Source organism: Cherax quadricarinatus, unplaced genomic scaffold, assembly GCF_038502225.1.
Source record: "Cherax quadricarinatus isolate ZL_2023a unplaced genomic scaffold, ASM3850222v1 Contig410, whole genome shotgun sequence".
Lineage (NCBI taxonomy): Eukaryota > Metazoa > Arthropoda > Malacostraca > Decapoda > Parastacidae > Cherax > Cherax quadricarinatus.
Window position 1 is genome coordinate 21726 of NW_027195436.1, and position 14858 is coordinate 36583.

At 37.5% G+C, this 14858-nt stretch overlaps 1 protein-coding gene across 1 annotated transcript in view; it reads left to right on the plus strand.

The window, feature by feature from the left end:
- Positions 1-1142: 1142 nt before the first annotated feature.
- The window catches only part of LOC138851358 (tRNA:m(4)X modification enzyme TRM13 homolog), a 71103-nt gene continuing 57387 nt past the window's right edge, over positions 1143-14858 (plus strand). The window contains exons 1-2 of the mRNA XM_070080406.1: positions 1143-1225; positions 13818-13942. Coding sequence (XP_069936507.1) covers positions 1143-1225; positions 13818-13942 — 208 coding nt within the window. The remainder of the gene's footprint in view (positions 1226-13817; positions 13943-14858) is intronic.

Sequence of the window (14858 nt, forward strand, 5' to 3'; positions counted from 1 at the left end):
TATTTGGAAATTGGCATCTTTTGAAATTTTTGTGAAATTGGCAAAAATTGCTAAATTCGGACCACTGTATTGGATAGTTGAAATCGGTAAATGGATGGTTTCTTGTACTCATTCAATAGAAAAAAAATGGAGTTCTAGCGAAATAGTTATGATTTTTGTCGACTACTACAATAGAATTGGCCGAAAATAGGGCTCAAATTGGGCAAAATTGCCGATGCGTAAACATCGTCGAGACCGCTAACTTTGCAAGAGCATAATTCCGTAAGTTTTCCATCAAATTTTATACTTTTGGGGTCATTATGATCGGGAAAAGATTCTCTATCTTTTCATAAGATTTTTTTTTTTTTTTTTTTTTTTTTTTTTTTTTTTTTTTTTTTTTTTTTTTTTTTTTTTTTTTTTTTTTTTTTTAAATTTGGGTGACCCTGAGAACAAGTCTGGGAGAGGGCCTGGCGACCCTGGAAGGGTTAAATTCACTCACGAAGTTTTCGGCCACACATTTGTCTGAACTTGCTGCCTCCCCATGCCTTACCACACTGTGTATGCCACTACGCTTCTTAAATTTGTCAAATCACCCTCTGTTGGCCTTAATTTCACTAACATCAGCACTGGTTCCAGGCATTTTCTTTATCAGATCAACATACAACTGCCTTGCCTTCTCGCAAATGATCGACTCTGAAACACTATCACCCGCTATCTGTTTATTGTTGATCTACACCACCAACAACTTCTCAACCTCTTCGACTGTTTGTGATCTATTTTTGCATAACATGACAACACCTTTCACAACATCAGCTTCCTTGAGTTCTTTTCTCTTCGCCAGAATAGAAGTGATAGTTGATTTGTTTTTGCCGTACATCCTGGCAAGCTCCCCCACATGAACACCACTCTCGTATTTTTCTATTATCTCCTTCACTGCTATGGTGTTCCTCACTTTCTTAATCACAGGGCCCATGTTGGCTTATTTCACAGTCACAATTAATGGATGGATGGATGGATGGCTGCCTGGCTGGCTAGCTGGCTGGCTGCCTGGCTGGCTGCCTGCCTGGCTGGCTGGCTGGCTAGCTGCCTGCCTGGCTGGCTAGCTGGATGGCTGTCTGGCTGCCTGGCTGAATGGCTGGCTGGCTGTCTGGTTGGCTGGCTGGATGGATGGCTGCCTGGCTGGCAGGATGAGAGTGCCAACGCTAGACTGGCTCATGACGCCTGTGCGGGCAGGTGGACAGGTCTGGTACACCGACCGAAACCTGGGGCAACGGCCAAAACGTGGGGACAAAATTTGGCCAAAAAAAGTGGGCGAAACCCAAAGCAGCTGATTCCCAGTCCAGCTGAAACCCGGGGTTTCACTGTATATCAGATCAATTTTCCTCATTTAAATTAATTGAAAAGCCATTAATCCTTTCCTGCATTCTGGAAACAAGACAAAATACTTGAATATGACACTAATATCAACTGTATGGCTTATTTATCTATCACAAATCATCTAATATGACATAATAAACAATATAATTAACACAGAAACATGATATATACTCTAGAATGAATAAGAACATAAGAACATAAGAAAGGAGGAACACTGCAGCAGGCCTGTAGGCCCATAATAGGCAGGTCCTTTACAATTCATCCCACTAACAAAACATTTGCCCCAAACCCAATAAAATAGGCTGTAATATGGTGGCAGAAGCAGCGGCAGAAGTGTCCAAAATTTCCTGTCTAACTTTGACTATAGTATCTTTCCATGCTCTTATTGTAAGAGAAAATGGAATATTTGTGAGGCTAATTGCAGAAATATCATATATAAAAACATAATAATCATAATACACTACAGAATGTAAAGAAATGTTAAACTGTTTATATAAAGTACATACACACTTGGAGTAGAGATGGTGGCAGATGTTGAGGGTGGGGGATGTTGAGGGTGCTGTGGCATATGATGTCAGTGGCCCTGTAAACCTCCAACATCAACATTGTTTTTTTTAATCACTGAACTTAACTGATACAATTTTAGTATCTACATAAGCTGGTATTGCCTGGCTAAGTCCATGGAAATCATCATGTTTTTCTTCTCAGCACTGTCCTTTGCACAAATTTTCTTAGGACCCACCATTAGAAAAAAAGAAATTTGGCCAAATGACTGTAAAAAAAATGCAAGCAAGCATGAGAAAACTGCTCCTACAGCGGTGTAAACGTGTGTACTGTTTACCGGATGTTTTGACATCAGCTGTGCCAACTAGCAGCAGCATTCTGAATTATTATTACATGCATATTATGTATCATTATTATTATTATTATTATTAATTTAGGGAACTGAAGCTCTATCATTATTATAATAATAATAATATTATTATTATTATTATTATTATTATTATTATTATTATTATTATTATTATTATTATTAATTTAGGGAACTGAAGCTGTCATTATAATAATAATAATATTATTATTATTATTATTATTATTATTATTATTATTATTATTATTATTATTATTAATTTAGGTAACTGGAGCACAGACCCAATTCCCTAGATCAAGAGCCTCTCACCAGCATCAAGGTTCATTGATGCTGGTGAGGGGCTCTTGATCTTGGGAAGTGGATCTGTGCTCTGGCTACCTAAATTAATAATAATAATAATAATAATAATAATAGTAATAATAATAATTAATAATTATTATTATTATTATAACAAACTCCGCCAACTCACTGCACTGTTTACCTCACTGTGGGAGCAGTTCTCTCATGCTTTGCTTACATTTTTGACCGTCATTTGGCCAAATTTCATTCTTCTAAGCATGGTTCCTAAGTAAGTGTAAAGGACAATGCTGAGAAGAAAAAGAGGATGATTTCCATGGAATTAAAGCATGAAATCAGATAAACAAGTGAGGTGTCCAGGGTTTGCATTGATGGGGAAGCAGGGGGAGCTGGCTCGTAACTCAGAGCAAAAAATCAACCCAGGGACAGCCCATATCTCAAAAAACTCGTACGTTGGGGCACTCATAAGTCAAGGTTCCGCTGTACTAGTACAACAGTGTTATGAAGTAGTAGTGATTAGTGAAAAAGAGGGCTAGAGGGTGGAAACTTCGTTAAGAGGTAGTAGTAGTAATAGTAGTAGAAGTAATAGTGGAGATAGTCTAAGAAGAAGAGAAAAGAGGAGCACTACAGGAAAGATAATGACCCATGAGGGTGGGATGAAACCCCATAGGGCAGAACCCACTTAGGCAGAAGATAGGAAAGGCAATGAAAATATAGGAAAGAACAGGAGATAAAGATGAGGTTAAGTCATGAGTGTTGTGGTTCAAGTCAGTCCAAAACATTGTTATAAGCTTCAGTCTCGTATGTGCACGTTATTTGTGCATTCTTGTACTATGAAGTAATGATATGAAATACAGTGGACCCTCGACCAGCGATGGCATCGATTAACGATAAATCTGACTAGCGATACATTTTATCGCAAAAATTTTGCCTCGATTAGCGCTAAAAAACTCGACCAACACTATTCCTTCCGTCTGAGACGCGTCCACTTCTGGCCAGTGTTTACAAGCCAGCCAGCCACCGCGGTCGCTTCCAAGCATACAATCGGAACATTTCATATTATCACAGCCTTTTTAGTGATTGCACCTGCAAAATAAGTCACCATGGGCCCCAAGAAAGCTTCTAGTGCTAACCCTACAGCAAAAAGGGTGAGAATTACTATGGATATGAAGAACATAAGAACATAGGAAAGGAGGAACACTGCAGGAGGCCTGTTGGCCCATACTAGGCAGGTCCTTTACAATTCATCCCACTAACAAAACATTTGCCCAACCCAATTTTCAATGCCACCCAAGAAATAAGCTCTGATGTGAAAGTCCCACTCAAATCCAACCCTTCCCACTCATGTACTTATCCAACCTAAATTTGAAACTACCCAAAGTCCCAGCCTCAATAACCCAACTAGGTAGACTGTTCCACTCATCAACTACCCTATTTCCAAACCAATACTTTCCTATGTCCTTTCTAAATCTAAACTTATCTAATTTAAATCCATTACTGTGGGTTCTCTCTTGGAGAGACATCCTCAAGACCTTATTAATATCCCCTTTATTAATACCTATCTTCCACTTATACACTTCGATCAGGTCCCCCCTCATTCTTCGTCTAACAAGTGAATGTAACTTAAGAATCTTCAATCTTTCTTCATAAGGAAGATTTCTAATGCTATGTATTAATTTAGTCATCCTACACTGAATGTTTTCTAACGAATTTATGTCCATTCTGTAATATGGAGACCAGAACTGAGCTGCATAATCTAGGTGAGGCCTTACTAATGATGTATAAAGCTGAAGTATGACCTCTGGACTTCTGTTGCTTACACTTCTTGATATAAATCCCAGTAATCTATTTGCCTTATTACGTACGCTTAGGCATTGCTGTCTTGGTTTAAGGTTGCTGCTCACCATAACCCCCAAGTCCTTTTCGCAATCTGCATGGCTAAGTTCTACATCATTTAACTTATAAGTACTAGGGTTATGGGCACTCCCAAGCTTCAGAACCTTGCATTTATCTACATTGAACTGCATCTGCCACTTTACTGACCAAGAATAGAGTTTGTTTAAATCCTCCTGAAGTTCCATAACATCTACGTTTGAATCAATTATCCTACCTATCTTTGTGTCATCGGCGAATTTGCTCATATCACTAGTAATTCCCTCATCAAGATCATTGATATATATTATAAACAACAACGGGCCCAAGACTGATCCCTGTGGAACGCCACTTGTTACAGATCCCCACTCGGATTTAACCCCATTTATGGACACTCTTTGCTTCCTGTCAGTGAGCCATGACTCGATCCACGAGAGCACTTTTCCCCCAATGCCATGGGCTGCCACTTTCTTTAACAGTCTATCAAAAGCCTTACTAAAATCTAAGTAAATAATATCAAATTCTTTATCGTGGTCAACAGCCTCAAAAGCTTTACTGAAGAAAGTTAATAAATTAGTTAGACAAGACCGGCCTCTTGTGAATCCATGCTGAGTATCATTAATCAAGCTATGCTTATCGAGATGGCTTCTTATAATCTCAGCTATAATTGACTCTAGTAATTTGCCTACAATTGAGGTCAGGCTTATTGGGCGGTAATTTGAAGGTAACGACTTGTCCCCTGTTTTAAAAATAGGAATTATATTAGCCATCTTCCACATATCAGACACTACACCTGTTTCAAGAGATAAATTAAAAATATTAGTTAATGGTTCACAGAGTTCCATTTTGCATTCCTTAAGAACCCTTGAAAAAACCTCATCAGGACCCGGCGACTTATTTTCCTTCAGTCTGTCTATCTGCTTCACAACCATTTCACTAGTGACTGTGATGTTACATAATTTATCTTCTAGCCCACTATAAAAATTAATTACTGGAATATTGTTAGTGTCTTCCTGTGTAAAAACTGAGAGAAAATAATTATTAAAAATCGAGCACATTTCATTCTCTTTGTCAGTAAGGTGCCCATAGTTATTTTTAAGGGGACCTATCTTATCTCTAACTTTTGTTCTATAGACCTGGAAAAAACTTTTTGGGTTAGTTTTAGAATCCCTAGCAACTTTAAATTCATAGTCCCTTTTAGCTTTTCTTATCCCCTTTTTAATGTCCCTCTTAATGTCAATATACTGATTCATAAGATGACCCTCACCTCTTGATACGCCTATAAATTCCTTTCTTATGCCCTACTAGATATTTGAGCCTATTATTCATCCATTTTGGGTCATTTCTATTTGATCTAATTTCTTTATATGGGATAAACGTTTATTTATTTATTTATTTATTTTCAATTTGTGCACACATACAGAGGTACAAAAAAATACAGATAAGAGAAGTATGCCAAAGCCACTTATACTATGCATAGCATTACGGGCTGGCTTAAAATTAACTTAAGATTAACTAAGCAATGATGTAATCAGTGATAAAACATTAATATAAACAGATTACTATAAAGCACAAGTGAGTATTACAAAGACAGGTCATATGGTTGCATTCAGTTAGGTAGTGATTCTGTTAGGTAGTGTATTTAAAAAATATTAAAGTTAGATTCGGTTTTAGGTTTAACATTTATGTGATATAATTGTGAGAAACATTTAAGATATACAATTTATAAGGTTCTGTTATTCAGTATTTATTTGGTTTTGGGTGAGTAAGTGATCTTTGAGAAGAGACTTGAATTTATAATCAGGAAGTGTTTCTTTTATATTTACAGGTAATGAATTCCAGATTTTAGGGCCTTTTATGTGCATTGAGTTTTTGCATAGTGTGAGATGGACACGAGGAACATCAAAGAGTGATCTGTGCCTTGTGTTATGGTCATGTGTTCTGTTGAGGTTGGCAAGGAGATGTTTGAGGGGAGGGTTAATATCAGAGTTAAGTGTTCTATGTATGTAATAGGTGCAGTAATAAGTATGGATGTTTTGTATGGTGAGTAGGTTTAGTGTATTGAATATTGGTGGAGTGTGCTGCCTGTAGTGAGAATTTGTTATCATTCTAACTGCAGCCTTTTGTTGAGTAATTAGTGGTCTGAGATGGTTAATTGTTGTTGAGCCCCATGCACAAATTCCATAGGTGAGATAGGGGTAAATAAGAGAGTGATATAGGGCCAGGAGGGCTGACTGTGGAACATAGTACCGTATCTTCGATAGTATGCCTACAGTCTTGGAAATTTTCTTAGAGATTTGTTGTATATGTGTATGAAATTTGAGTCTATTATCAAGGTGGATTCCTAAGAATTTTCCCTCTGTTAGTTTTGTGATAGGTGATCCGTTTATCATTATGTTAAGAGGGACATCTGTAGCTCTGTTACCAAACTGAATGAAGTAGGTTTTGTCAATGTTTAGTGTAAGTTTGTTAGTCCTCATCCAGGTAGATATTTTCTGTAATTCGGCATTTACAGTATTGGCTAGCGTGACTGGGCTCGGGTGAGAGAAGACGTATGTAGTGTCATCTGCAAATAGTGTGGGTTTGAGTAATTGCGAAGCATTTGGAAGGTCATTTATGTATAGGAGAAAGAGAAGAGGGCCAAGGACACTTCCCTGTGGGACACCAACTGTAATTGGTTGCGCAGAAGAGTTTGCCCCATTTGCGTACACATATTGGCTTCTGTTGCTGAGGTATGACTTGAGGTAGTTGAGGGAGTGCCCTCTTATACCATAGTGTGTCAATTTTACGTGGAGCAAGTCATGGTCAACTGTATCAAAAGCTTTACGTAAGTCAATGAAGATCCCCAGTGGGACTTCTTTTTTCTCTATTGCAGTGTATATATGTTCTAGCATGTGTATAATAGCATCATTAGTATTTTTATTAGGCCTGAATCCAAATTGGCAGGGGTTGAGTATGTTTTGGGAGATAAGGTAGGAGTAGATTCGTTTATGAATTAATTTTTCAAAGATTTTTGAGAGAGGGTGTAAGTTGGATATTGGCCTATAGTTATTCAACTCTGTTTGGTCTCCTCCTTTGTGGATCGGGGTGACCCTTGCTATTTTGAGTACTGTAGGGAAGGTGGAGGATTCAATGGATTTGTTAAAGAGTGTTGCAATGATTGGTGATAGAACTTGTGACACTTTTTTGTATATAAAGGGTGGTAAGGTATTTAAATCTCCTGCCTTGTTTTTTAGTGCGTTGATAATAAGGGAGACTTCATATGGGTTTGTCGGAGCTAGGAACAGAGTGTTCGGGTAGTTGCCGGTGAGGTAGTCATTTGGTGGGGTATCTGAGCTTGGGATTTTATTGGCAAGGTTTTGTCCTATAGTGGAGAAGAAATCATTGAGTCTGTTTGCTGTTTCTGTTGGTGGGAGTTGGGGTTCATCTGATTTTGCTAATTTTATTTCGCTATTTCGTGATATCTTTTTTGTTCCCAGAATTTCTGATAGGGTTTTCCAGGTCTTTTTTATATCACCTCGTAAGTTGGATAATCTGTTCTCATAATACAATTTTTTTGCCCTTCTTATCAGGCTGGTTAGGATTGACGAGTAACGTTTTGTTTGGTCTCTGGTTATGTGACCCATTCTGTACTGTTTTTCATATTGGTGTTTTGTATTTATGGATTTGAGAATGCTGGGTGTTAGCCAGGGACTGTTCAGTCTCTTTGCTGTCATCTGTTTAGTTTTTTTAGGGCAGTGCTTGTTATAGAGGTATTGGGTCTTTTTTAGAAAATTATTAATACATTCATCAATATCTGTATAGGTTTCTAGCTCAGTGTGCCAATCGATGTTTGCTATTGCTGTTGTGAAGTTATTAATGGCTGCCTCATTGTGAAGTCTGAAGGTGACTTTAGTAGTGTCTTGGGGTAGTTTACCAAGAGTTGTTATGAGGAAAGTAGGGTAGTGGTCTGTGGTATTATCTGTAATTATGCCTGATTTTAAAGGGGATATGGTGTTGGTCCAGATGTGGTCAAGTAGGGAAACACTAGTCTCTGTAACTCTTGTAGGTTTTGTTACTGTTGGTAGTAACATACAGTTACTCATTGTGTTTGTGAATTCAGTAACGTGTGGGTCCTGGTCTTGCAGGAGATTTATATTGAAGTCACCTGAGAGTAGTAAGTGATCTTTGTTCATGCGTGCATCAGTTATCATACTTCCTAGATTTTGACTAAATTGGCTAATGTTTGACTGTGGAACTCTGTAGATGTTTATCAATGTGAGAGGTTTTTGTAGGTACTTGGATTTGAATTTAGCTATTATATATTCCCCATGTTCATCCCTTGTGCAAGTATTAGTGATACATTGTAGTTGGTCTGAGTAGTATATGGCTGTGCCACCCCCTTGTTGGTCTGGCCTACAGTTGTGTATGGCTGTGTATCCAGGAATGGAATAGACATCTGTACTATCAGGCTTTAGCCAGGTTTCAGTTAGTGTAATGATGGACATATTGGCATGTAAGGAATTTAGTAATGCTATGAGGTCATCGTAATGCTTGCTTAAAGATCTGATATTGTAGTTAAAGATAGTTATGTTGTTGTTGGCACTGAGAAGTGCCTTTGATTGCTCTGCAGTGTAGTAATTACAGTAACTGTTTGATTCATTTAAGTCATTAGATAAGAGGTTGGTATCAGGATCAATGCTTGTAATCATAAGATTTGTAGTGAATCTATAGTTTGAATTAAGTATAAAACAAAGTAAATAGTCTTAAGCTTAAAAAATAGCACCTAGATTATTTAACAAATGTAAAATAATGAGCTAAGGGACTAATACAAATAAAGTGATGATCAAATAGTGGAGCTTGGGAATATGGTAGTAGGTAGTACTAAAAAGGTAATTTTTTAAAGTTAGAATTATAGTATAAAATTATATTATAAAAGGGACTAATATAGGTTGTGGTGAACAATAAAGTGGTAATCAAATAAATGAGCTTTGGAATATAATGGCAAAATTGTGAACTTATTCTACTTTAGCACCTAAGAATAGCACCTTGATTATTTTAACAATTGTGAATATATAAACTAGGATAGTTATATAAAGCTAAAATAAAGGAGAAAATATATAAGGGACTAAAATTAAGTAATGGTAAGCAAAGTTAAATGGACAGATGGTAGGAATTATAATATAAACTTATAATATAAAAATACAAATTGAAATGGTACTTGCAATTGCACTAGAGTCTGGTATAGGTTGTTGACAAGATCAAGATTATAACTAGATTTAAATTGACAAAATAAAATTCACAATTAAAGTACCAAAAGAATAATAGTAAAAAAATAACAGTGGTAATGTCTTGGTTATAATATGATAGTAAGAGGGTAGACAGGTACACAGGTACAAGGGATAATATAAAGGTTGGGGTTGAATATAAAAACTTGAAAGTTTGGCTACAAAATGTTATGGGAAGTATAAAATAATGTTTAATCTACAAAAGTAAAATTGACTGGTAGTAAATATGGTGTTTAATAAAATTTTTAGTAAGTAATAATGATTACAAAAAAGTGAAAAAGTAATGTTTATTTCATTCAATATTGCACTGGTAGTTATACTTGAGGTTATATGGCAGTACAAGGTAATTAAGAGTAATCTAGGATAGTAAATGTGGTATTAAAACAGGTTAAGGTAATTAGACAAGTAATGGTTATTAAATGTCAAAAATGTTACGAGTAAATTGAAATTATAGTAAAAATGATATTTATTAATTTTAGTAAGTAATATCAATTGATAGTATTTAAAAAAATATGAGGTAGTAATATGGACAGAGAAAGTATCAATTCAGCTAATGTTTAAGCGAACAATAGTAAATAAGAAAATCACATAAGGTGACTTATGCTTACTAGTAAAATCACAAAATGAGGTAGTTGATTATTTAATTACTAAGAGATTGTACAATGAAATTTGAACAATAATGGAGCAAAACATACACTACACTACGTAGGCTTTTAGGTTGGACATTGTTTAGTTGTTCTCTGTAAGATTAGTATCCCTGAGAAATCGTGATAGATCATTCTCGTTCGTGATTGTGTACAGTTGACCTACATTTGTTTTCCTAACTAGAATTTTCCCATCCCGTGTGAAGCATTGGTGTATTGTGTCATTATTCTCTCGCTTAAGTTTTCTGACTCTATACAGGAGGTTCTGACGTTTTTTGGTAAGACACTCGTTTATGTATACCTCTTTCTTTACTTTAATAGATGCAATAATTAAGTCTTTTTTCCTGTCATGTGAGTGGAATCTAAGCATAACACTTTTTCTACCATGGGATCCTAGTAACCTGGCTTCTTTTATTTCTGACTCTGGTACAATAACACTTGTTTGGTCCTTTATGATCTGCAGAGTAATTTCTTTACTGTTTGTTTGGTTCATATCACTGGGAAAAAGTGGACTGTTAACTATTACTGCGTCAGATAGTTTATCTTGTTCCGTTTTATCTTCTTGGAGAGCAAAGTAGTCACTGAACTGGTTATCTAAGTTGTTCTTCCATTCTTTTACTGCTTCTTCAACCTTTGTATTAAGAGATATTATTTGTTGGGTATGGCTATCTATGACTGCTTGGATGGTCTTGTCACAGTTAGTCATTCCTGGTGTCGATAACTTTTGTTCAAGACTGAGGATTTTGTTTTCGAGTTGTGTCATCCTGGTGTCTTGTTTTGCTAGTGTCTCTCGAAGATTCATATTTTCAATAACTAAGTTGGAGATGCATGACTTTAGGGTATGATTCTAAATTCCCAGTCAAGAAATTCCAATCAATATGACTAAAGTTAAAGTCTCCTAGAATTACTACATTATCGTGCCTTGTGGCCTTAACAATTTCCTCCCATAGTAGTCTCCCTTGGTCCCTATCTAAGTTTGGGGGATGGTATATCACTCCTAAAATCAGTTTTTCACGCCCCTCTGAAAATTCTATCCAAACAGACTCTGTATGTGTTACTTCAGACTTAATACCCATTTTTATGCAACAGTTCAAGCGATCTCGGACATACAATGCCACCCCAACCCCCTTCCCGATACTTCTATCTACTTGGAACAATTTAAAACCCTGAATATGACATTCCGCAGGCATGTCCCGACTTTTTGAATTAAACCACGTCTCAGTTAAGGCAAATACATCAATGTTACCTGCACTAGCAACTAATCTCAACTCGTCCATCTTATTCCTAGCACTACGGCAATTAGCATAATAAACATTGAAAGACTCTCCTTTCTCTTTACCCTTCCTGCTCATTTCTGTTTTTCTACTAAACCTATTACTGTCCTTATCACCCAAAGTCCCTGGATTTTCAATATCTACCTCGTTCTGCTTATTACTAGTTCCCCTAGAACTCGTAATATTACTACACTGGGACTTCACTGTTTTCCTGCCAAAACCCATACCACTAACTATTCCTAGTTTAAAGTCCTAACTGCTCCCTCCACTGCAGTTGCCAGTGCTACCACCCCAGACCTAGATAAGTGAACCCCATCCCTGGCATACATGTCATTTCTGCCATAGAAGAGGTCCCAGTTGTCAATGAATGTTACCGCATTTTCCTTACAGTATTTGTCCAGCCAGCAATTGACACCAATTGCCCTGGACAACCATTCATTTCCAACTCCCCTCCTTGGCAAAATACCACATATGACAGGGTTCCCACCCTTACTCCTAATTATTTCTATTGCTAACCTATACCTGCTAATCAGGTCTTCACTCCTACGTCTGCCAACATCGTTGCCTCCAGCACTGAGACAGATAATAGGATTGCTCCCATTACCTCTCATGATGTCATCCAGACAGCTAACAATATCCTCCATCCCAGCCCCAGGAAAGCAAACTCTCTGTCTCCTACTCCTGTCCTTCAAGCAGAACGCCCTATCCATATACCTAACTTGGCTATCCCCAACAACAACAATATTCTTACCTTCCTTCGTGTCGTTCGTCGTGATGTTCCCAGTAGTCGACTCACATTCGTCGGGTAGCACTGAGAATGTATTAGATGTTTCCACAACAGTTTCCACGGCAGTCTCTTTCTTCTTCATCGTTTCTACCTTTCCATTCGTCCTCTTGATCGTCAACTTCGTTCCCTGCTGTCCAGCCACTGACCAGTTTCCCTTCTTGACCTGAGGACTCAAAACAGGAGGACTACTACGAATCTTCTTGTTTTCCATGGTCAGTCGCCGAATCCTTCGCCATCCTCAATTCTTCCTTAAGCTGTTGGTAAAGTTGCTCGATGGAGGGCATCTTGCTTCAATTCGTAGAGAGCGCGCAAACAGGTCTTCACAGAGCTAAGTACACGTCAACACTGCTCAAAAGCCAACTCAATCAGGAGCTACTGTGCAGCACGTCCGCACGGCCCAATAGCGATGCGAACAGTGCTAAGTATGAAAGTGGAGTGCATGTCTCCGAGCTGGCCAGGCTGTACACAAAACCCCAATCAACCATCGCTACTATTGTGGCCAAGAAAACGGCAATCAAGGAAGCTGTTCTTGCCAAAGGTGCAACTATGTTTTCGAAAGTGAGATCGCAAGTGATAGAAGATGTTGAGAGACTGTTATTGGTATGGATAAACGAAAAACAGATAGCAGGAGATAGCATCTCTCAAGCGATCATATGTGAAAAGGCTAGGAAGTTGCATGACGATTTAATTAGAAAAATGCCAGCAACTAGTGGTGATGTGAGTGAATTTAAGGCCAGCAAAGGTTGGTTTGAGAGATTGATAAGGCATGGTGAGGCTGCCAGTTTGGACCAAAAAGCAGCTGAAAAATATGTGCAGGAATTCAAGGAGTACATAGACAGTGAAGGACTGAAACCTGAACAAGTGTTTAATGGTGACACTGACAATGTTGTGAAACACTTTAGGAATGTCATAAAGGAACGGGAGGTACAGGCCTCTATGGGCAGATATGTTGTGCGACAGAGGTCCAGTGACTCTCAAGCTGGTCCTAGTGGCATTAAAAGAAGAAGGGAAGTAACCCCGAAAAAGGACTTGCCACCTCAAGTCCTAATGGAAGGGGATTCCCCTTCTAAACACTAAGACCATCAACACACTCCCCTCTTCCCATTCCCATCAATCATCACCAGATCTTCAATAAAGGTAAGTGCCATGTAACTGTGCATGTCTTCTTCAGTTTGTGTGTATTAAAATTAATATTTCATGTGTTAAAAATTTTTTTTTTCAATACTTTTGGGTGTCTTGCACGGATTAATTTGATTTCCATTATTTCTTATGGGGAAAATTAACTTGACTAACGATTATTTTGACTAACGATGAGCTCTCAGGAACGGATTAATAGCGTTAGTCGAGGGTCCACTGCGTCATTGTTTTAGTTGAACCTGTATATCATGTCTATACATGTCTTCATACAAGACATTTCAATATAAATTGTGTTCATTATTTTACTGACAGTTCGAAGCTGTTAATACATCGTTTACGTGTAGACATTCAGCATCTCAAGATGGAAGGCATCCCAGGACTTGACACTTGTGATCGTATTGTTGGTGTTGGCAAGCATCTGTGTGGAGGAGCCACTGGTAAGAGATATTTATAAGGTTTTATCTTGCTCTCTCCAGTATAAGTCTAGCAGTATTATTACATAGTACTATAGTGCAAGATCCCTCATTGGTTACTATGATGACACAACTCTGCTACCACAATTAGCGCAATACCGTAAATATCGTTCATGACCAGTACATTTATCTAGTTTTCAGATTTTCAGGAAATTTTTATGAGAAATTGAGATAAGTATCAGAATGATGTTCCAGAAGTCTAAAAGTGATTGCCCAAATTAAAAATGTTTTGCTTGACATTGCATTACTTAATTACATTTATCCAAAAAAGATGGAAATTGCAAAAGTATTATACATGAGTTTATGTGATTAAGGAAAGTATATATGAATGCCTCTAAAAATTAGTAAAAACATGTTGTGGTTTAATTAAGGAGAATCAGCAGCCAAAGTAACTCGTGCTTGGTTTGTTTAGCAGATGCCATAACAACAACAGAACAATAGATGTTAAAAACCTAAAGTACAGTGGACCCCCGCATAACAATCAGCTCCCAACTCGACCAGTTATGTAAGTGTATTTTTGTAAGTGCTTTTGTAGGTGTATTTTTGGGGGTCTGAAATGGACTAATCTAATTCACAATATCTCTTATGGGAACAAATTCGGTCTATAACGGCACCCAAACAGACTTCTGGATTGAAATAATATCGTTATGCGGGGGTCCACTGTATATATAACATGATATCTTAATGCATACTATTAAAGTTTATCTTCAGTCCTATGCTATAAAATTACAGTAAGACCCCACTTGTATGCTAGGTTAGGTTCCAGTTTATCACCAGAAAACAGAACGCTATTATTTCCACTTATGGTATAAACCTTGGTAATAAATACCGACAAGTTGGTTTAGAAAGACACGTTAGCAAACACTGTGACATATTTATT